At 34.3% G+C, this 24,120-nt stretch overlaps 3 protein-coding genes across 3 annotated transcripts; 1 reads left to right on the top strand and 2 right to left on the bottom strand.

The window, feature by feature from the left end:
• Positions 1-577: 577 nt before the first annotated feature.
• Positions 578-2,232, bottom strand: LOC137824801 (E3 ubiquitin-protein ligase PUB23). The gene has a single exon (XM_068630482.2). The coding sequence runs from the start codon at positions 2,118-2,120 to the stop codon at positions 888-890; it is 1,233 nt and encodes a 410-aa protein (XP_068486583.1). The 5' UTR covers positions 2,121-2,232; the 3' UTR covers positions 578-887.
• Positions 2,233-8,856: 6,624 nt separating this feature from the next.
• Positions 8,857-13,640, bottom strand: LOC137818319 (coiled-coil protein). The gene is made up of 6 exons (XM_068621667.2): positions 13,304-13,640; positions 13,057-13,199; positions 12,211-12,459; positions 11,780-11,941; positions 10,936-11,025; positions 8,857-9,232 (listed from the first exon to the last, which is right to left on the bottom strand). Exons 1-6 carry the CDS (start codon positions 13,561-13,563, stop codon positions 9,042-9,044), a joined length of 1,095 nt encoding a protein of 364 aa, XP_068477768.2. The 5' UTR covers positions 13,564-13,640; the 3' UTR covers positions 8,857-9,041.
• A 2,345-nt stretch (positions 13,641-15,985) lies between these two features.
• LOC137834041 (uncharacterized) lies at positions 15,986-16,849 on the top strand. Its single transcript, XM_068642109.1, has one exon. The coding sequence runs from the start codon at positions 15,986-15,988 to the stop codon at positions 16,847-16,849; it is 864 nt and encodes a 287-aa protein (XP_068498210.1).
• Positions 16,850-24,120: the final 7,271 nt, after the last annotated feature.

Genomic DNA, 24,120 nt, shown 5'->3' with positions numbered 1-24,120 from the left:
ATGTAAATTGTCAATGACGAAAAATTGAAAGTGGATAGATCCAATCATTTATATGAAATTTAATCTCCAAAATTCATGTAAATAAATAAATAAAACAGGAAACTAAGGAGTGAAGAATAATCAACTCACGTATTTCCCAATTTTTTTAATACTATTTAGTAATTTATATAAGAAAAATTGGTGAATGGAAAATCTAATAAAAGAATTATTTGATAATTAGTCATATTATTTCTTAATTGAATTATTTATATGTTATTATTGTTAAAAGAAAGTTATCAAGTGGATGTTCATTTAAGAAAGGGTATGAAAATATATTTTGTATTCTCTTATTTATCATGGAATTGCCATCCATTATATAAATTGTACATATATTCAATGTGGAATTTTAAACACACATTTTCACGTTAAAGTTACCAACTTGTGCGTGATATATTTATGAGTAATTCGATAACAGTTCGATAAATGATTATCTAATAAGTCCAACAAAGTTCGATAAAAGATGACCTAATAAGTCCAACAAACGCTCGCTAGGATAGACTCAAAATGTCTGATACCATATTAAAAAGTGAACTTTAAGTATAATTCAACTTTACAAAATCGGCTTATAAAATCATATTTACAACCACTAATATCCTATGAAATATCATACTTTATAGTCGATGTGCGTGCGATCTCGAACACTCAACTTTAGGATTAATCTACTAGAATTTATCCAAAGTTTATAAAAGGAATTTTTTTTTACCTTTTTTTATCAGGAAGGAATTTTTTTTACATAGTTGCACACTACTAATTTTCATGCTTGTAATTAATCTTCACATAACAAATAATACTGAACTACAAGTTACATGATTGGTTTTCATGTAAACGACATTGGGGTTCAATATTGATCACCTTTGGTGCCTAGTAAACAAATAGAGTTGTATGCAAGGAGAATTGTTCCAAACTTTGGAGTGCAACCTAAGGATGTCTCTTGCTTTCTCTTTCAAATAGGAAGCACAATCTGCTTGCATCACCATGCAAAGCTTTGACACAGCTCCAACCCTTAGCATCTCTAGAACAACCGTATTTGAAGCTGAAAACTTAGCAATCACTGAAAACACATGAATTGCTCTGTCATCAGTGGCAGCAGAAACCCTCAAAACCCTCTTTGAAACCACTGCAATGCCCGCAGCATGTCTTACAAACTGTTCTCTTCCATCAGCACAAGAACACAGATGAGCCAAAAGGTTGAATATGAGCTCTGTCATGTTCTTCTCTGGTTTCTCAAGCTCGAGCTCTATGAGTTGTGTGACTGCACCTGCTTCAACAATCCTCGTTCTGTTTCTACCCAAAAGGCTAGTTTGTATAAGCACATGCAAAGCAGACTTGATAGTTTGTTGAGATAGTGTTCTTTTTCTCAAAGTTCTCACCATTTCCTTGAAGAATTCAAGGCTTAAATTTCCCAAAAGGGTTGAGTCAGCAACTTCGATTGTCAACTTTAAAAGGGGCATTGCTTCGTTTACCATCTTGATGTTGTTGTCATCTAAATAATGCTTCAAAATCCAAGTCAAAGAGTAGATGAAGTCCAAGCTCTCCCCAACTAGAGGTTTCATGCTGCTGTGATTGTTCCAAAGCAGATGAACAATTCTCAAAGCTTCTTGTACGGAACTGGTGTTTGTGTTTCCATCTTTGAAATTCTTGTTAATGACTTTGACCATGGCCCTGGCTACACCAGCCTCAGCCATGCAAGTTCTGTTCCTCTGGCTTTGTGTGGCCAAAGCATGCAACTTCTCCAACGATGTTCCACAAGAATGAGGAGCCTCAAGACCCTTCAGAAGCTTCTGAACTTGGATCATGCTTAAAGGGGTTTTCGGGGTTGGAATTCGATCAACACCATTGGCCGTGTATGCTGAACACCAAGCTTGAATAAGCCTCCGAAGTGTGTGGTTAGGGGTTAAGTATTGAGTGCTCCTTGGAAGTGATTGTTTGGTAACAGGACAAACACAATGTTTGGCCTTACGCAACCACTCCTCTATGCCTTCTCTATCATATGTAATCCCTGTCACAGTAGTCACAGGGTCCTCCATGATCTGAAACGAAATGGGACAAACAAAATACTGAGGAATTTCAACTTCTGCCATTCTGCAAAAACCAAACCAAAGTTGAAAAATATGTGTTTAGAAATGAATGATAGTTCTGGAGAACAGGAAAAGGAGTTGCTTCTTTTGGTAAGAGATTGGTGTTGAATAAATATTAAGGTATGAGAAGATTTATATATATATATATGTATATAATATAGATTATAGTATAGAAGGATATTTTTTGATGATGAGAATGTGCAAAAGCATGGCCCAGTTTTTCTTTGATTTTACCAGTCGTGGTCATATATGTTCATCACTACTTTATGTTTGTCAATGTTGTGTTGGATGGTCCAACCCTTAATCTGTATTTCTAGTAACTGCTTCAAGTACTTTATTTTATGGCTTTTGAATTGAATTTTAGATGCATGAATGAATCTTTCAGGTTTACAAATGCCACGTGTCATGTTCTCAATGGCTGTTTGTTTATTTGGTCAACTTTTCTAATACTCTGTTGCATTTCCTGCTTCTGTTTCAAACCACTGATGGCACGAAATTTCTCAATTTCGGTGGTGGGGAGTTCAATTTACGCTAAAATAATGATTCTTCACTATTTCTCTTTTAACTTCTTTCATATATTTTTTATTATTTTTTTAACTTTTTAAAAATTCCAAAATTACTAACCAACACACGTTTAGTGAAGATTATAAACTGTCGATTGATGGGATTGTCGATCGCCTCCTAACGCATTTAGATTCAAACAATATTCCAAAACATTATTTAGTTAATAATAAATCAATTTATCTATAAAATGTAATTAAGACGTAATTGGATTTTCTTTTCATTTTTATGTGTAGATAATAACAACAAAAATTCAATCAAAATATATAAAAAAAATATAAACAACCAAATGACACACTAATTTTTTAACTCTCTTTTAATCTATTAAGATTAATTTGAACATCAAAGTATTTTTTTTACAGTTCTTCTTTGATGAAAGCAAAGGACAAAAAAGTAAAAAACTATTGAACTTGAAGACCTAGAAAATCGGAAATAGAAGGAAAAGAACTATTAAGAAAATAAATAATTTTAATAATTATAATCCTATATTATTTATTTACTTTATTCAATTTCCCACCGTATTGATAAAATTCAGTTTTTAAAAATTGTAACCGTATAAATTTGTACTACAAAAATAACGTCATTAAATTTATAATTTTTTATTTTACGTTGATTATGAATTATATCATGCATAAATTAAAATATTTAATTTTATTTATTTATTAAAATTTTAGTGTTAATTAGGTGAAAATGTGGTAACAAAATTATAGGACTAATTGAATATTTTATCAATAAAATAATTAAAAAATAATTAAGCCAATCAGATTTCGATAAGTATCTTAAGATGATTGTACATACACGGTTATCTTTGACATTAGTGTTTAAAAAGATTATTTCAAGTTGAAGAATATTGTTTAACAAAAATAATGATTGATGTATATTGCTTATACTGCAAACAGCATTGTTTAATATTTTAAAAAAAATAAAGAAATATTTTGAGATCTTGAAGGAGAGAAATTGATTAGATAATATTTCAAATATTAATTTATAAATTCAATTGTACAAAATCTAAAAAATTAAACTAAACAAATTATTTAAAACTTTACTAGATGCTCTAACAAGAATAAAAAGGTGAGTGGACATATTCATCTGTCTTAATCAAGAAGAGATAAGTGGACCATTAACAAAAGTTGATCGAATAACATAATAAAAAGGAAGGATTAAGTTATTTTTAAAATTGTTTAATTTCTTTTGTCTATTTTTATGTTTCGATTTATTTTAATTTAATTGTTAAAATCATTAGATTAAAAACAATTAAAAATAAGACTAGGTCTCCCTTTATCAATACATTAATTTAATAATATTTAAAAGGAAAAAAAATAATTTTAATGCATTATTAAACAAATTAAATAATTATTATAAAATTTTCAATTATATGACAATTTAATGTTGAAGGACGATATAAAAAATATTTGTAATGTGAGTGTATTGTAATTAAATTATTAAAATGATATTCTATTAATTATAGACTTCAATATATATATATATATATAAATATATATATATAAATTTATTATTAGTAAAAAAATACTATCAAAAAATAAAATGTATGACAGGTATGTCGTTTGAAATAATTAAAGTAAATAATTTATTATATAACTATTTGCGATTAAATAATAGTGTAAAATATCTTTACACTAAAAAAATGCATATACTATTTACTCTTACATGATCATATTAATTTTAAATACTTCAATTGTTCTTGGATAAAAAAAAGGAGTTATTGATCATTTTCGCTACTAAAAAAATTATTAAATAGAAATTATTTTTAGAAAAAAAAATTAGTTATTATATTGATTAAGTTAAATATTTATTTATTTTTTAATAAAAGCTTTCATGTTAGGCATTACTATGCCACTTAAGATCTCAACTAGGCTGACACCTTAAGTAACAACAATCATTTACCATCACATGAAAAAAGTATTATTAAACAAAAGAAAAAAGAAAGAAAATACAAAAATACGGAAGGACTAGACCAAAACCCATATGTTAACAAAAACGATACATAGGTAGACTATACATATTCATAAAGAATTCTAAGAACAGACAAGGTGGAAGCCTATTATACCAAAGAAAAGATTCTCTATGAAAAAAATCCTAAATTAGCCAACTTATCAGCACACACATTTCCTTAACGAAAAATATGAGTAACCGTAAACCTAATATTCCCACAGTAATTAAGACAAACATTTCATCGATTACGAAGCATCCAAGGAACATTTGTCCTAGCACTAAACGCAGCACAAACCTATGGAGAAGTTAAATATTAATTTATAAATTAAAATATTATTAGTATCTAAATTAATTTTATAATTTATAAATCACTTTTAAATTGATATTTAATTAGTTACTAATGTTTTCATCTTTACGTTTATAAAAAAGATATCGAAAACTTCTGTTAACATCAAAAATTTCTTGAATGACACAATAAAGTTATTTTACGTCAATAAACAACATGACATGTTTTATGTCAATTCTGAAAAGATTATCTGTTGTATATGATCCTATACTCTATTCAATTTATGTAAAATTTCTATGAACTGTATGATAAGTCATGTCAACTATTAGAATGTTAATTGAAGAATAGATAAACATTTTAATGACGCACAGAACTTGAATTCTAAATCCTAAATTTGATCATTTGATTAAGAACTAGACGTAATAGATGAACTAGTATACAAAATTTCAAAATAATTATTTCTTTTCTTTAATTTCAAGTTAAAATTGTATATTATTACTAAAATTGTTCTAACATAAAAAAAAACTTTAAAAAACTAAACTTCAAACAAATTTTTAATAGATCATCTATCACGATAAAAACTTGTATCTCTCTGTATTTTATTAGATATAACTATAAAATTCACAAATATTTTAACACATAATTCAATGCTACTTTCTTATGTGTTCAACTTGTGTTTTCATTTTTTGAAGTAAACAAATTTGTGTGAATTGTGATTGGAGAAATCATAAAAGTGTTTTGCATACATACATTATAGAACTTCTCAAAATCAAATAACTTCCAGAAAAGTTAATTCATGGAATGAATTTCTTAGCTGTTAGCTTTGTATAATAGATATTACGAACAAGAAATACACTTTTGACCTCAGTGTGAGTTTAAACTTTATAGGTTTCAAATTGAGATTTGGTTTGAATTCAACCCAAATGGCTGCATGTCGGTTTAGACAAACAAAATTAACAAAGTGACAGTTAATCGGTGCTATATACAATATTATCTAACTTTGATTTTTCTCTCATCTCATTTCTTTTCTTACATTCTTTTTAACACTGAAATAATTTTTTTATATTTTTCTTTGCCACATCACAGTACACTTGATTATGTTACACTTTTTTCTTTCTTTCTCTAGATGCTAATCTCAGAAGGGTGTGAAAAAACACCTTTGAATATCATATTATACGAGAGACAGAACAAAGTAACACGTGGTAGCCAAAGAAAATTAAGGTTCAAAACTGATAAACACGACATGTGAGTCCACGTCATGTGGGCTTCATGACAATGATATCATAGACACCATTTTCGTTGAGGACCTAAAAAAATATTTAAATTTTAGGTTTATAAAAAATATTTAAATTTTAGGTTTATAAAAAATATTTAAATTTTAGGTTTATAAAAAATATTTATGATTAAATTTTAGGTTTAATTGTGCATTTAATCTTTAAAATTTGGGAGGAATTTGTTCTTGGATTTTTGAAAACAATTGTTTAGTTTCTCAAATTTAAAAATAAAGTTGTACTTCAAATTTATTATTTAGAAACTAAAATTGATTTAAAAAAATATTTTGGTATTTGAAATCCAGTGTTTAGAAACTAAAAATGTAATTTTTAAATCCAGTGTTTAAGGGATTGTTATTTTTTAAATTAGAGGATAAAACTTTTTTTTTTTTTAAATTGTAGATATAAAAAAACATAATTAAGTTTTATTTTTTTCAATTCTCTCATTTAAAATAGTCACTTTTGTTTTTAGGTCTCATTTATTATTAAGTGGGCCTGTTCGGATGTGTTAATTAACTCAGGTTAGGTTGCCTTTATGGAACAATTTCTCATTTCCAAGTCAGAAATATGTTGCAATGAAAGAATAAAATAAACAGAAAAATTAAAAATTAATTATAATTATTTAATTGTTCTCCTTAGACTAAAAGTGATTGATACATAATTTTCAGATAATGACTCTTATGCACAAATGACAATTTGTAATTTTGTAATTAAGATGTTGATTTCGTGTTCTCTATTACTGAATTAGGTTAATATATGATTAAAAGAAGTACAAAGAAATGGAGCCAAGGGTTGTTTGGCTTTTTGCATATAAACAAGTGAGTGTCAAATCTTTGTTATGGGACTTCATTTAATTAACGAAAAAACCAATCCATGTTGCGAAGAGAAAATTTCAGAGAAAAAAAATGGCAGAACAGAATGAACACATGAAAGACATGCATGCATGTTTTCTACGATGGTTGTTAGAAAGAGAAAAGGGAAAGGAAGATTAACAATAGCAGACTTTGGGGGCCCTAGCCTGAAATAATTCAATATTCCATTCAAACATTATGTTTTAGTAGCATATGCTAACAAACTTTTGAATTGTTCTTTTGAAGAGTAAGCTTAATTAAATTTTATTTTTTTACTCAAATTAAATATTTTTAATTAAATATATTAAATATTTATATTTTTAATTGAGTTCATCTAGTTTTGATTTTGTTGTTAACTTTATTGAAATAATTATTATCTTTGTATGGTCATTGTTTATGTGTTTTCCCATGTAAAGTAAAAAATAATATAATTAAACTTGAAGTATCGAATTGAATTTAAATATTTTAAATTAAGTCTGTATTAAAACAAATAATAAGTAGAAAAAAAAATTTAGTCCTTTTCATTTGATTTTGAACACCAAATAAAGTGATGTGATTTTTTGGTTTTGTAATTTCAAACACAATATCACAAACTTCAGTTACAATAAGAAAATCATAATTTTCTTTATAAAAATGACATAATTTTTTAATTAGATATTAAAATAAAAATCAAACAAATTATATGAAGATACAAAATAATGTTATTTGATCAAGATAATTAAGACTTTGTGACTTTATTTTTTTATTGTCTTTGTGATATTATTGTATTTGATAATGTAAAATCAAATAATTAGGTTACTCCAATTGGTGATAGGTACTCAATTGAACACTTAATATAATTAATTTTTTTAATAAATATTCAATTGAAAATATATAAACTTATAAAAACTTAAAACTTAATTATATTTTTATTTTTCATGGAGCTACATAAACCCACTTAAGAGCAAAATTAAACTAGAACTTTGATTGATACAATTTTTTTGAGTAAAAATATTTTTTTAAATAGACTTAATTAAGCCTTAAGATTATTATATAAATCTAGTATTTTTTTACGAAATTGAAAAATTAATTTGTTAATTATTTGTTTCATAAAAGATTATACATTTGACTCATCTTTTGTTTTTATTGTCATAGTGTAAAATAATGGACTAATTAATAAATGTCTTTTTATATAATGAGACTAGTTTAAAGTTTTACTTGCTGAGATTATGTTAAAAAAGTTCATCCCATTGAAAATTTGGCGTGATAGAAAGGGGAAAAGGGGATAAGAAGAGGGCAACGCATTTAGAGTTTCACTTTTCTTGTGTTTTAAATGTGAGCATTATTATATTTAATAGTTGTTGGTTATTGAGTTTAATGGACTTGGCTTTTTTTATTCATATATTTTTTCTTATTCATAATTGACTTAACTTTTAGTAGTCAGATTATATATATATATATATATATATATATATATATATATATATATATATATATATATATGGACTTTAACGAGTGGATTGTCAAATAAGAGGGTTATGAAAATTTGAATTGACGAATATATATTTCAAGTAACTGGTTATAGTCTCTAATATAGTAATATATTAAAAACAACGCATTTGATATTTTCTTAATCAAGAAGAAATAAGCTGGTTTAATAAAAACAATTAAAGGATTTTTGTTTAGGGCACAAATCACTCCTTTATACATGATTGATTGTGCGGATACTTGGCAACAATTCTTAATCATACAAGATTTTTGGAGTTATCGAATTATTTATTGATTTGAAAGATTAAATATAATTTAGTTTTTGGATGCGACATGGATGCTTAATTTAATTTTTAATATAAAAAGTTAATGAATTGATTATTTTATATGTAAGTGTTACCGATTTGATTTGTACAATAAAATGAAATAAATGATTGGGTTGAGTATTTAGGGGGTGAAGATAGAAAATAGGAAATTCCTTGAATAGGAATTTGAGTACAACAATTAAAGCGTAGCGGAGTAAAATGATAAGATATTAATCCTCTCCCCAAGCCTCGTCTCTCAATTTTTGCCTGGTAACAATACGTTCCCTCCTCGCATTTTCTTGCTTTCTATACTCTCCGGACCCAACGCTTGTGGATGACAATTTTAAGCCCATGCCATGAGCAATCAGCCTCTGCGCTGCTTGGGCTGAAGTTTTTGGCCGTTGTCGTGGTGGTTCCAGGTCTTAATCAACAATAAACACAGCAAAACCATGTAAGGCAAAATATATAATTCTTACCATTAATTAATAGACAAGTGAAATAAACATGGAAGGCTGCTTCTTCATGCACCCCCATACCTTCTTCTCTCACCTCCATAGATTTTCGTATTTTCAAAAATGCCCCTCTGTAATATTCTCGATTACATAATCCAAAAGTCATTTTTCAAATTTGTAATTAGCTTCCGGATTATATAATCCAGAAGTTTTTTTTCATATGCATGATTACTTTACAGATTACATAATCCGGAAGTCTTTTTTAACTTCTGGGTTATGTAATCCGAAAGTCTTTTTTCAAATGCGTTTCTAGATTACATAATCCGGAAGTTATTCTATAGGGGTTACACAAGAAGGATAAAAATATATTTTCATGTTGTGTATGGAGGTACCAGAAGAAGATATGGAGGTGCAAGAAGAAACAGTCAACATGGAATTTTCTTCTCATCATCGAAACTGTAAAGATTTTCATATCTAGTTTTTTTTCCTATAGTCACCACTTTATAAATCTCCATTACTTTCTTTATCCAAAATATGATAAAAAAAGTCATATAATAAACATGTTTAAATTAATACACATGAAATCACTAAATAAGATCAAAATAAATGAAAAAGAAAGAAAAGACTAAAGTCTAAATGCATTAATCTAAAAGTTAAAAAATAGTTTAGCAGGTCATCGGGTTGAAAAAAGATAAATGCAAGATCCCAACCAACTATATACTACCGTACAGAAGAAATCAGACAATATATGCAAAAGCACACTATAATATTATGAATTCATTAAACCTTCATAGCATTTTAACATGACTATCCTAAGGTTCCCAGCATTTCAATTTTAAAAGTAAATGCATCACAGAAAATTTAGTGTAAATTGGCAAACACAATTTTAGTGCCTATATGTTCACGTTTTTAATTTATTATTTTCTTTCGTTCTAAAATTTACTTGAGAGCTATGTAGCACAAATACTGAGACAGATACGACACGAAAATACGTATAATCTCTAAAATGTAAGACACAAGACACGGATTTATACATTATATAATTATGAATTATATAAATTGACAATAAAGATTTATGTGCATTACATATGTTTCAGTTTTTTTTAGCAAAAACATGTTTTTCATGGCCGGTTCAAAATGATTTGTTTTTTATTTTTATAATCATAATAAAAATTTATATAATAAGTTTGAATTTATAGAAAATTAATATGAATTTCTCTTTTTTAAAATTGTGTTAGACCCGTGCTAGAATTGTTAGAAATCCAACAAATACTTTTTGAATAGAACACTTTACCAATACGTGTCCTACGAGTGTCATACAAGTGTCGATGTCTGATACGTGTATCCGACATGGACACACCATTTAAGAGGAGTGTCCGAGCCTCATAGTTTGAGAGTGCATTGTGGTTGCACTCAGTTGTAACCGTTTGTCAGTTTTTGGTAAAAAAATAGCACATAATCATTTTTAAGAATTACTTTTGGTAAAAAATAGCACATAATCATGTTTAAGAATTACTTTGTAGCCATTTATATTTGATCACGTTATTTCCTATTTTATCCTTTAAATAGTATACATAATGTGGTTGTGCAGTAAAATTTAGTATATGAAAGATGGATATTGTCTTTATATATTGGTAAACCACCCTGAAAGGAAAACAGTTAAGTAACGTACCTCTTGCTTTAATTGAAGTAAGGAGAGTATCATCTTCATCAAGTATCCTCGTGGTGAACGAACAACGAACACTGTTTAGAGCCTCAAGTGCTGCATTGTGAATTAATGGTATTGAATGGCCAACTAATCAAATTAAAGAGTAGAGATGGAAAAACAATCTATCCAAATCGATGCAGTATTAAGGGTAAATCACAGGGACTCATTTCTATTTGAAAAAAAATATGTAGAAATTATTCGCTTAAAGCCAATCCAGCCAGCTCCCTCGAAGAAGAAAGGGAACAGGTCATAACAATATGTCATGCCTACAAAGTTGTCGCTCAAGGGAGCATCCTTTTAATTAAGGGTAATTAAGGGTAACAGGAGTACCAGGACCACACTCGTCTTAATACACAGAGCATATATAATCTGATACACTTTTACAGAAGTGAGTAGCATGATAAGCTGTAAGCTATCTTGAAGAACTGTTACATGACCCCACAACCATACTGTTTTTCAATATGCATAGTCAAAGAGAAAGTTCAAAATGTCTTTCTTTTGAATGATGGTAGGATTATTTAAATAATGTGAATCTTTAACTCCCATGCTAGTCAGATCCATGCAAATTTCAGATTTCACCAGTAACAAAGTTATTTACACAAACAACCAAATGTTAATGTTCGTTTTTATAAAGATACATGTATCATCAGTCCCCCATTTTCAATGGTTATTCTATCTAAAACTCAGCTTTAGCTACATGCAACCTTAGTTCACCATAATGCATTCAGAAAACACCCTGATTTATGTAAATATCATGATAAGTATTGCATAAGAAAAACAATAATAAATCAGGTAACTTTGCAATTACCAACTGAAGGTGTTCGGAATACTGCAAGTGCAACCGTATCATTAACCCAACGAATCACAAATCCTCGGTCTTTGAAGCCCTCAAAAAGCTTCTCCAGCTCTGTTGTCCTAGTACTTGGTGAAAAATCAGCCAGAACAATAACATGGCTTGTACCGTATTTTGCTGAAATGACCAAACAATAATCATAACAAGCGTTTTAATACAATATCTTGTAAAGACTAAACCCAGCAGAAGGATAGATTACATCTTGAAAGAGCATACAAACTCTGGAAAAATAAAAAATTATAATCTGGTGTAGTAGAAGAAAATAGCAATCAAAACCAACAAGCACAGTACAAACCATTGCATATCCAAAATAGTTGTTGTGCCACAAAATACCTATATAACTGATTTTTTCCGCAAAGATTGAAATAACATTACGTATCACTTACTGCTTTGCACATCTCTATTATCTTCTGAATTACTGCGAGTCTCTGCCTGCTCAACATCAGCGACCGAGCTATCAAATAACTGATCACTATAAAGCTCTTGTTTCTCATAAGAGAATGTTCCTCTTCCACGCCTTTTTGGGGTTCCACTTTTGGCATTCTCCAATTTAAGATTTGATTTTCCAGATGTACTATCTGAGGATACCGTGGGAAGTAATTCATCAGGTTCACGATCAGCTATTGCTTCCCAATCTGTAATAACAATTCACTATAATTACAGATGACGACTTTCAATAATTATTTCCAATAATTATTCAGACACTCGCATCACTTTCAATCATTAACTTCCCTTTCTTTATTTCACACAGAAGACACAAAACATTCTAAATACACTCAATAAAATCAAGAGTACTTTGAGAATTGTTTCATTAATTAGTAATGGTTTGCTTATATTTTGTTCCAACAATCCCACACAAATTTTTTCCGTCTTATATTCAAAGTCAGAGGGAACACATATCAATCAGACTTTTGAGATAATTATGAGAATTTGGATTTGAGCCTAATTTAAATTCAAAAGTAATCTCATGAAACAAGAGTTATCTCCTAATTATATACATTGTTTTAGCCATATTACTAATTAATATGAAATCTTCTGCACACTCCATTTCGAGTATGTGAATTTTGTGATACGATAGGTCCATCAATAATAGTTAGATGATCTTATACTCTAGAATTTTTTTTTTTACTAAATTTAACTCCAAAAGCTAACTCTTAAGTATTCTCTACCTAAATACACTATCACGACTAAGTCAATGTGTAATCTGAGACAGTAACTAAAACACCTCGTACCTTCTTCGGAAGAACCGCCAGCGGCGGAGGTCTGAGCAGTCAACTCCGCACGCTTTTCAACGCTTCCATCAGAACGACGCGAAGCAAAAGTGGTCGGTTTAACGACTCCGTCCTCGTTGGATTCTTTCGGAACTTGCTCGCCGCTAGAGGAATTGAAAATCAACAAATTCGTGACTCGAAGAAAAGGAAATTATGAAACAATCGTAATTCACAGATGATAGAGAGAGAGAGAGAGAGAGAGAGGTACGGGGAACTGGAACGATGAAGTTGTTTGAGGATAGAAGAGCGAGATTGAAGGTGATCGGCTTTGAGAGAAAAGCCTTTGGAAGAGTAAAGGTCGGCCAAGTCGGAGAGAGCAGAAGCCAACGGAAGTTGCGAAGCAGAATCGGAAGGGTTTAGGGTTTGGACGACGGATTCGAGGAGTGAGATTGCGGATTCCACGTCGCCGGCGTCTACTAGGTCTTCCACCGTTTCGCTCCAGTTTTCAGTTCCTTTCTCTTTCTCCATTGCGATTCCGATTTCCCCACGCTCCTCTCACCGAACCCGCAAAATCAATACACCTTTTGCTGCAACTCTGGACGAATGAAAAAATAGATAAAAAATCTTTTATTGTTTGATTTTTTTTAAAATTTAAAATAACTGAAATGTTGTATTTTTTTTCTGAAGTTAAATTAAAATTAAATTTCACATTATTTATAAAATAAGAGGCATTATTAATTCATAAAATCATTAAAATTATCATCGAAAAAAATGAATAAATAGTCAGTGAATATTAGTACTTTTTTACGATTACAAAAATTATAATTTTAATATAAAAATTATAATTTTATTCAAACTCTATTAATAATTGAGATAATTAATTTTGTTTTTATTATGAGTTTTTATTAAAATATTAATAAAAATATGTAATTAGTTCTAAAAATGTTATTTTTTATTTATTTTTTAAAATTTAAAATATTTAATGTCTCTTTCAAAATTAATTGTATATTAATATTGTTAATTGTTTTAATATATATATGATAATTACTAAAGAGTAAATACAATTAATTATATTAACTACTAATAAAATTCAAAATAAAAGCAACAAATTTAAAATTTCTTTATTAAAATTATAATTTTCTATTATATTAAAAATAGAAAATATGTTAATAATTATTATAATTTATCTAAAAAAGAAATTAGAAAAATTGATCATGACTAGAGCTCTAAATTACATGTTCTGGTTTAGGGGTATTTTCTTGGACATAGTATTAATATATTGGACCACAGTGTGTCGGTCCTATTAAAGAATGTAAAACAATTTTAGATTCAAAATATTGTTATTTTATATATATATATATATATATATATATATTTAAGTCACGTGAATAAAATTTGAATTCTTAGATATAATAGTTGTATACATAAAACTTAAAATATGTAATGTTTTAATAAGTAAATTTTAATTTTAATTAATTCCTTTTAGAAAAGAGTTACTATAAAATTGATTTATTAATTCAATTTGAAAGATATAATCAAGTTCAATTCCTTAAATATTATTAAAATAGTTTGATTTATGTGGTTTTTATAGGTTTAATTAACTTGTTATTGATAAATTTGGATATTTTAAGTGAATTCTTATTAAATATTTTTAGTTTATTAAGTATATAAAAAATTTATCTTGTTTGGCCACATTATTTAGTTGTCTCTACATCTTTTCTTATAATAATATTAAACTATCTAGTTAACATAATAAATGATTTTTATTATTGAATAAGGATAAATGAAAAAGAAAACCAAACATGAATTTGAATATGATCGATTTTTGGAGAATGCAGAACAACCTAATATGATTTTGGCAGACGCTCTTTATATTTTAAGTCATGAATCTTGAGATATTTCGTATAACCTCTTTTTCTTTTACTAGTAGATCATCTTAATTAAATATAAAATTTAAGAAATTGGTATATTATTGGCAAAGTATACATAATAATACATATTTAAATAAACATATATAAATAACTAATCAATATGGTGGAGTGGAATTTGACTAGGTCTTGGATGTAATTTCTTCCAGTTCAATAAAGATTTCAACCATAAAACCACTTTCCAAAAAATAAGGAGAACGTGATTAAAGAATATATGTTCTCCAGGTATCCCGGTGCATAACTGACAAAACTTACCCATAACCACCCTAAGCCCAAGGGACAGAAAGTCCACTAGGCAATCCTATAAATATTGTGCTCAAGCCAAAGAAAGGTACGTTTTTCATCCACTTACTGAATCACACTTAGAATCTCTCACTCACTTGAGCGTCGGAGTGCCTTCGCAGGTACCCTCCCCCGCCCGACCGAAGGAGACACCAAGAAGGAACGACCGACTGAAGAAGAGGAAGATCGACACGTCAGCAATTATACTACGTCAACCAACCGTGCCTGGGCTCCATCTCTCCACTCAGGTACAATTGGCGCCCACTGTGGGGCCGAGGCAATATTTCAATTTTTGAGACATAATGGTCGCAACGAGGAACAACAACGACGCTATGGCAGAACAGATGACTATGATTCAAACCCTCCAAACTCAGATGGAGGAATTGCGACAAAAGGGGATTGAAGACCGTCGCCAACATGAAGAGAATAGACGCCGTCAAGAGGAAGAAATTGCCTTATTAAGAGAGCAAAATGCACAACTCCAACAATAGATTGATAATCCCGAACGAGAAGGCCAATCCCATACGGCCGACCAAACTGCATCTCGCATACCTACACCGACTAACCCCAATCCTAGTTCCATAACTGAAATTGTTGAAAGAAAGCTAAGTAAAAGGGGTCATCCTTTTACAGACGAAATTATAACTACACCCTTTCCTGACAAGTGGAGGGGCCTCACCATTAAACTCTATGACGGCTCGACCGACCCAGACGAGCATTTAAATGTTTACAAAACGCAGATGACTTTGTATACCACAGATAACAATGTGTGGTGTAAAGTATTCCCCACGTCACTTCAAGGAGAACCTCTTACTTGGTTTACAGAGCTGCCTCCGAACTCCATAGATGACTTTGACGTCTTAGCTGCAAAGTTTTCTACCCAAACCAGCCAGCCGCATCACATGTCCTCCATGTCTCTCCTAGCGGTACAACAAGAGAAAAGTGAATCTCTTAGAACCTTTTTAGACAGGTTCAACAAAGCATGTATGAATATCCGAGGGCTCAAACAGGAAGTTGCATTACACCATTTGGTTTCGGCCATCCGGCCGAGTCGTTTTACTGAAAGTCTCATCAAGAAGCCACCTCAAGACATGGAAGATCTTCGCACTCGAGCAACCAAATTCATGCAAATCGAGGAACACATTGATTATCACCAACGGTTCAAAGCCGTCGGATCCGGAGTCCTCAAGGATCAAACCCCGAGCAAAGAAAGAGAAATTGAGACGGAACGGACCGTCCGGACCACTCCAAGGTCCGACCGGAATAGAGGAGGCCGAATTCCCAAGTTCAACAGTTACACCCCTTTAACTGTTCCCAGGGGGCGAGCCTTAGATGAAGCATTACAAACGGAGTTAATTCCGACACTAAAACGATATCAAACACCACCGAATGCAGATACTGCTAAACATTGCCAGTATCACTGTAATTTCGGCCACACGACCGAAGGATGTCAAGCGTTGAAGGACAAAATCAAAGAGCTCATCCAGGCTGGCCATTTGCGGCAGTTCATCAAGAAGACAAGAAATTCAAGATCCCCACCACGAAGCACCGATCGTTCGTCCCGTGGTGACGACCGGTCATACCGCAATGACTATAAACACTGAACTGACCATGGCCAGGTTCCACGAAAACGCAGTGAAAGTCCCGTTCGGCGTACGCGCGCCCGCAGCACAAGTCCCGACCGAAACGCCCGACCTCGCCAACGAGTTCGCGAAGTTATCAATATGATTGCCGGACCAGTTACCTTGGGTGAACCAAACCACGAAATAAACTACATAGTAGGAGGCTTTGCTGGTGGCGGGTGCTCTAATTCCGCCCGAAAGAAACATCTTCGGGCCATTCAGTCCGCTCATGCTACTACGAGAAGGCGTCCACACATACTTCCGATCACTTTCACTGATGACGACTTCACTGCCATAGATCCAGCCCAGGACGACCCTATGGTGATTACTGTGGAGATTGACAAGTTCGCCATTGCCAAGACTTTGGTGAACCAAGGTAGCTCAGTCGACATACTATACTGAGAAATCTTTAAGAAAATGCGCATCTCAGAAGCAGATATTCAACCCTATAATGAACAAATTGTAGGGTTCTCAGGTGAACGGGTCGACACTAAGGGGTATATCGACTTGTATACAACTTTTGGTGAGGAAAACGGTCTCCATAAAACAATAAACGTACGATATCTTCTAGTTAACGCCCAAACTTCCTACAACATCCTCCTCGATCGTCCGTCCATCAACAGGTTAAAAGCCATTGTTTCCACCCCACACTTAGCCATGAAGTTCCCCTCGGCAAATGACGACATTGCAACAATCCATGTCGATCAAAAAACCGCTCGAGAATGTTATGTTGCGAGTTTGAAAAGTGAGCCAACTCGGCGACTCTACACAGTCAATCCGGACAACCGATTACCACAAAAAAGAGGACGATCCCCGACTCGACATTCAGGAAGGCGTATGTCCCGTCGCCATATGATAGTCCTTGTTGATCTCGATCCTCGTATGGACGATCCCCGTATGGAAGCAGGGGAAGACTTACATCCATTCCCACTTCGTGATGATCGCCATGCTACACATATTGGCACCTCACTGAAGCCGGACGACCGAAAAGCCATCGGCACGACGCTTGTGAAAAATGCTGATCTTTTCGCATGGACGGCCTCCGACATGCCTGGCGTAGACCCGAAGGTCATTACTCACCGATTATCACTGTATAAAGAAGCTAGGCCAATAGCTCAAAAGAAAAGAAATCTAGGAGAGGAACAACGCCAAGCCGCACGTGACGAAGCTGATAAATTGTTAGAAGCTGGATTCATTCGGAAAGCCCATTACACTACATGGCTAGCCAACGTAGTTATGGTAAAGAAAGCGAATGGAAAATGGCGAATGTGCGTTGATTACACGGACCTCAATAAGGCATGCCCAAAAGACTCTTATCCTCTACCTACCATTGATCGTCTAGTTGATGGGGCGGCCGGACATCACATCCTCAGCTTCCTTGATGCCTATTCAGGTTATAATCAAATCCAAATGCACCCGGCCAACCGAAAGAAGACGACCTTCATGACCGATTCCGATAACTTCTACTATGAAGTTATGCCCTTCGGACTCAAGAATGCCGGGGCCACTTATCAAAGGTTAATGGATCATGTGTTCCACGACATGATCGGCCAGAATGTTGAAGTCTACGTCGATGACATTGTTGTCAAGTCTGACTCATGCAAGCAACATGTTACTGACCTAAAAGAAGTTTTTCAAGCTCTCCGCCAGCACCAGATGCGACTCAATCCTGACAAGTGTGCGTTTGGCGTTGAGGGAGGAAAGTTCTTAGGTTTTATGCTTACCCACCGAGGCATAGAAGCTAATCCGGAGAAATGTCAAGCCATTTCCGAGATGAGGAGCCCCAGTTCCATTAAAGAAATTCAGAGACTCATTGGCCGGCTCACCGCTCTGTCCAGTTTTGTCCCTAAACTCGCAGAAAAAACAAGACCCATAGTCCGATTATTGAAAAAAGCATCTCACTTCGAATGACCAACCGAATGTGAAGAAATCTTCCTTCAATTAAAAACTTTTTTATCCTCCCCACCGGTCATCCAGAAACCGGATGCCCGAGAGCCGATTATAGTCTACTTAGTTGTTTCAAACGAAGCTGTTAGTTCGGTCTTGGTCCAAGAGATAAATACCGAAGAACGTCCAGTTTATTTCGTCAGTCGCGCCCTACATGGTGCCGAGGTTCGATACCAGACGATTGAAAAGGTCGTCATGGCTCTAATCATCACAACCCGACGAAAGCGCATGTATTTTCAAAACCATCGCATTATTGTTCGGACGAACTACCCTATCATGAAGATTCTTGCCAAACCAGACTTAGCCGGACGAATGATTGGTTGGGCAATAGAATTATCAGAATTCCATATACAGTACCAGCCACGAGGGCCATTAAGTCGCAAGCCCTTGCCGACTTCGCAGCCGAACTCACTCCTTTCTCGGCCAGGGACGAACATCCATCTTGGATTTTGCACGTAGACGGCTTCTCCAATGAACGGTCGTGCGACACTGGAGTCGTATTGGAAGGACCCGGCGAGATTGTTATTGAACAAGCCTTGAAATTTGAATTCAAAACATTCAACAACCAAGCTGAGTACGAGGCCATTATTACCGGCTTACACTTAGCTCAAGAATTGGAAATCACTAAGTTAATTTGTAAAAGTGATTCCAGACTTGTCATCGGCCAGCTCAATGACGAGTACGAAGTGCGGGAAAGCTTGCTGCAACAGTTCTACCACTTCGTCAAACAGTTGATGAATACATTCTCAGAAATATCCTTGCAACACATCCGGCGCGATCATAACACTCGTGCGAACGCCTTGTCCCGGCTGGCAACCACAAAACGTAAAGGAGTACATCGGTCGGTAATCTATGTCACGCTTGCACGACCGAGCATCGACCTACAAGAATGTCTAATGTGTTGGGTTTAATAGTGCCAAAGTTCAAGAGGGGGGGTGAATTGACCTTTTAAAACTTTCTCGCAGAAACAGTGTTTAACACAGTTTTACAGAAAAAAAATCGATTTATGTGAAAATGAATAGATTTATTTCAGCATTGTTTTTGTTTGAAAAGCTTTTAATACAGCAAGGTTAATCACAAGATTATGCAGATAGGTTTTCCAGATGCACACACACAGATGTGAGATTGAAAAACAGTGAAACACAGAAAACAACAAACCTTAATTCCAATTAATGTGATTTGGTTCAGTTAAGGGCTTGACAATTAGTGAGACAATCTATCACATACAACCTGTTTTATTAGCCTTTAACAGATTATCAGTGTTCTTATTGAAACCAGACAGTTTTCCAGAAATTAAGACCAATATGCACAGCGCCCAGAAAGAACAGATTTATTTTCAATTGAACAGATTTATTTCTTTGCTGTTTTATCAATTATGCAGAAACGAAATTGCAGAGAGTGAGAGAGAATGAACACAAGCAGTTATACTGGTTCACTCAACTGAGCTACATCCAGTCTTCACCAACACCAGGTGGAAATCACTAAAACACAGTACACCCAAGTACAATTCCCACTGTTCTTGAAACCTACAAGAACTTAGGTACTCTTGCTGAAAAAACCTATTTCAGCACACACACCCACTCTTCAAGAACACCTATCAAGAAGAGTGTTCAACCAACCTATTACAAGAAATAAGAAGTGAAACGACTACACCTGATTGAGGATACAAAGATCTGCCTTAAACCAGTAGGCAAGATTGCTAGAACAGTAGCTGCACCTCACACCAAGCTTTTGGAACCAAACCAAGAACAAGCACTTTGTGATTTTTTGAAATCTTTGAAGAACAAATGCTAATCCTTTGTAAACTTTTGATTCTCTGCTGTAAAACTCGTTTTTGCAAATGTATGAACTGTTATTAAACTCAGAAACAAGTTTGCATTTTATAGAAAACCAACTTATAAGATATTTTTAAAAAACAGTTAAAGCTGTTATAAAATGAACAGATTGAAAATAAAATGAACAGATTTATTTTCAAAAAACAGTTAGAGAATTTGTTAAGTGAGGAGACTTAGTCAACCATTCTGGTGCAGAGATAAAACTGAAAACGTTTAAGCATGACATGGCACCAGAGACAAAAAGAATCTATTCATTTACAGATGAACAGATTTATTTTTCAAAACGAAAACAGAGAAAGTTTAACTGTTTAAAACTCAGTCGTTTTGAAAGGTAGAAGACTTAGTCAAAATACCTGATGCACAAAATCTAATTTTCACAAGACTTAGCCAAGGCATCAGTGTAAAAAATGAATCTGTTTATTTAGAAAAGAACAGATTTATTTTTATGCAGTACACGTGTTTTTTGTAAAACATGTGAAAAACAGTTTAAGAAAACTTATGCTTGTTCTTATCACATGGCCAGTGGTTATGAGGTGAGTTACTCAGCAAAAAGCCCACTCTTAGACAACCTCTAAGCACTACCTAAGACACACTTAAAGCAAAGCAAAAATACATATGAAATGCGCATAAAAGTCTTCATCAAACACAATCTTGAAGGGGCAACAACCATCTTCAACATAGTGATCGACTCGGAGTCCACTTGGATCACCCCAATCAAAGAATATTTGCTTAATAGTACATGTAGTCCCAGATCTGAAAAAACCATGAAGAAGAAAATTGCCCGGTTTATCCTAATAGGCGACGATCTTTATCGTCGTGGATATACCAGACCGCTCCTCAATTGTTTAACACCCGATCAGGCCTCCTATGTCGTCTGGGAATTGCACGAAGGAATTTGTGGTACTCACTCTGGTGCGCGAACAATGGCTGCCAAAGTACTCCGAGCCGGCTACTATTGGCCGACCGTCCAAGGTGATTGTACCGATTTCATCCGAAAATGCCTTAAATGTCAGGAATTTGGCACTTTGTCTCACCAAAAACCAGAGGAACTCCATTATATGCTCTCACCTTGGCCGTTTGTCCAATGGAGTATGGATATCATCGGCCCTTTCGCTCCCGGCAAAGGACAATGTAAGTTTCTACTGGTCGGCATTGATTATTTCACCAAATGGATTGAAGCCGAGCCTCTTACCACAATCACCGCTCGCAATGTCCAAAATTTCGTATGGAAGAATATTGCTTGTCGTTTCGGCCTCCCCCAAATCATCATCACTAACAACGGCCGACAATTTACGAACCGGACGCTAGCCGAATTTTATGAAAAGCTTCACATCAAACACATTGCCAGCTCAGTAGAACATCTGCAAACAAACGGTCAGGCAGAACCTGCTAACAAAACCATTTTCAATGAATTGAAGAAACGTTATTATACCTAAACAACCTATGCCTCGTTCGGCATCCGAATTATTACCTAAGTCCAATAAGAAATTATGCCTTTTTCGGTCTACGAATTCCTCATTAAAATAATATACCTCATTCGGCGTCTAAACTTAACTTAATAATTACCACATATATTCAAAACAACACCAGTGTATATTGCCCACATGCCTGGTCCAACAATATTTACTGAATATTTTTCATTAAATCTTCAAAAGAAGCGTCCAGCTGTGGCCCGGGTGTCTCCGCCTCAGCCTCCTCATTTTGGTTTTCAATAAGGATCGGCAACATCAGCTCTCCGTCCACCACCATTTTCTCAATATCATACCGGTCGTCCTCCGCCGGTGCCCCATGCAGACAAGCCACTTGTTGGATACCCAACCGGAAATACTCTTCGCTAATGCGAAGCATAAAGTCGTGGCACTTAGCCACTTCGGCTTTCATAGCCTCCTCCCGGTCGACTCCTTCTTTCAATTTCGCCTGAAGACTCTTTTTCTGCTCCTCTTGAGCATTAATGGCTGCCCGTTTCTCTTCTAGCTGGGACTTCAACTTCTCTGCCATTTCGGTAGCCGCCTTGGTAGCTTGGGCGGTCTCGGTCACCTCCCTCTTCAGTCGGGGAACGGTGACGGTCGTCACCCTTTCGAGCTCCTCAACCACCGTCCGGCTCTGCAACTCCAAAGTCTCCACCATCAATTTGGTCGTGGGGATGGTGGACAATACTTCATTCTCCTCCGCAGTCAGCTCCGCCTGCAGATGGGCCGCTATGTCCAAACTGGCCGCTAGAAGGGTAGGCTCAGTCATTCGCGATGGCCCAGCACGACCCTCTTGATTTCCTTTAGGAGGTCGGCCCCTCTTCTTTGCCGCCGCCGCGGCCCTCGGTGCGGGCACCGTCGTGGCCGGCGGAGCCGCTAAGGCCCCGCTCATCTCGATGGAGCCCGTCCGGCGGTCTTTCGCTTGCTGACGCAAGTTGTTCATGTACTCATTGAGCGATGCATCCGTCCGAGTCATGATTTCTGTAAAACATACAAGAATTAAACACTATTAATGAAGCAATCCGGTCAACCAAGATTACACAGTAACATACCAATAAATTCCGCCCAGGGATCGGACGACGCATATAGTGAAATTATTTCCCTCGTAGGCAATTTATAGGGAAGCTGGTCAAATATCGCCATTACAGCCTTGTCCAACATCGACAAGGTCGTACGTGAACTAGCAATAAGGATGGTCGGATTCGGCGTCCAATGAAAAGGAAACCTCGTACCACCCTCGGCCTGATAAAAATACTCCCGGTCGTCCGGCTCCACAAACACCTTGAAAAATCGTTCTTTGAAGTTCTTGTATGATGTGGTGAACATCGCAAAACGCACACCCCCCCGGGCGGCTCGCCAACGAAACCCAACTTACTGGGTTGGCCGGATACGTGTTATAATAATACAAGAACACTTCCGCTCTGGGTGTCAAGTCAAAAAGGCGACACACCATTCGGAAGGCCAGTAAGCACGCCCATGAGTTCGGATGGAGTTGGGTAGGTGCTAGATTAAGAAATTTCAGCACATTCGAAGTGAATTCATCGAACGACAAGGTCACTCTTAAATTAGTGAACAACGTGTTGTAAACAAAGAAAAAATCTACAGGGGCGTTCTCCCTCCCATGACACACACGGTCGGTATACCCACATATCTCAGCAACTATGATGTCCGACGGTAAACCCGAACGTACGAGGGGTGCCCGCGCTATCAGTTTATCTAAGTCATCGGATTTCCTAAGGGTAGTAGCGATATTTCTGACAGTAACATCCACTCAATCATACGTCGGACCCATAGACCCATTAGTACTTTCGTCGTTCTCGGACGATGACTCCCCACTCTCACATGACCCCTCATTAACTATTCTATTTGAAGAAAGTTGAGACGACATCACTAACCTTTAATACGAGAATATACAATCAGTCGGAGGTTACCAATCGTTCAGCAACACAACTCACAGTATGGCCTCGGCAATCGGAGCGACTCGGATGCCGAATTCAAAGGA

The sequence above is a fragment of the Phaseolus vulgaris genome, chromosome 11, assembly GCF_051622355.1.
Source record: "Phaseolus vulgaris cultivar YP4 chromosome 11, ASM5162235v1, whole genome shotgun sequence".
NCBI classification, from domain to species: domain Eukaryota; kingdom Viridiplantae; phylum Streptophyta; class Magnoliopsida; order Fabales; family Fabaceae; genus Phaseolus; species Phaseolus vulgaris.
The sequence above is the reverse complement of the archived record's forward strand: the minus strand, read 5'-3'. Positions and strand labels throughout refer to the sequence as shown.

Excerpts from the sequence above, each read along its gene's own strand:
- LOC137824801 (XM_068630482.2), bottom strand. The coding sequence starts at position 2,120 with ATGGCAGAAGTTGAAATTCCTCAGTATTTTGTTTGTCCCATTTCGTTT.
- LOC137818319 (XM_068621667.2), bottom strand. The coding sequence starts at position 13,563 with ATGGAGAAAGAGAAAGGAACTGAAAACTGGAGCGAAACGGTGGAAGAC. Across the intron at positions 12,460-13,056 it reads TGGCGGTTCTTCCGAAGAAG|ATTGGGAAGCAATAGCTGAT; the intron begins GTACGAGGTGTT and ends TTGTTATTACAG. Across the intron at positions 9,233-10,935 it reads TACTTCAATTAAAGCAAGAG|ACCTGGAACCACCACGACAA; the intron begins GTACGTTACTTA and ends TTGTTGATTAAG.
- LOC137834041 (XM_068642109.1), top strand. The coding sequence starts at position 15,986 with ATGACTTTGTATACCACAGATAACAATGTGTGGTGTAAAGTATTCCCC.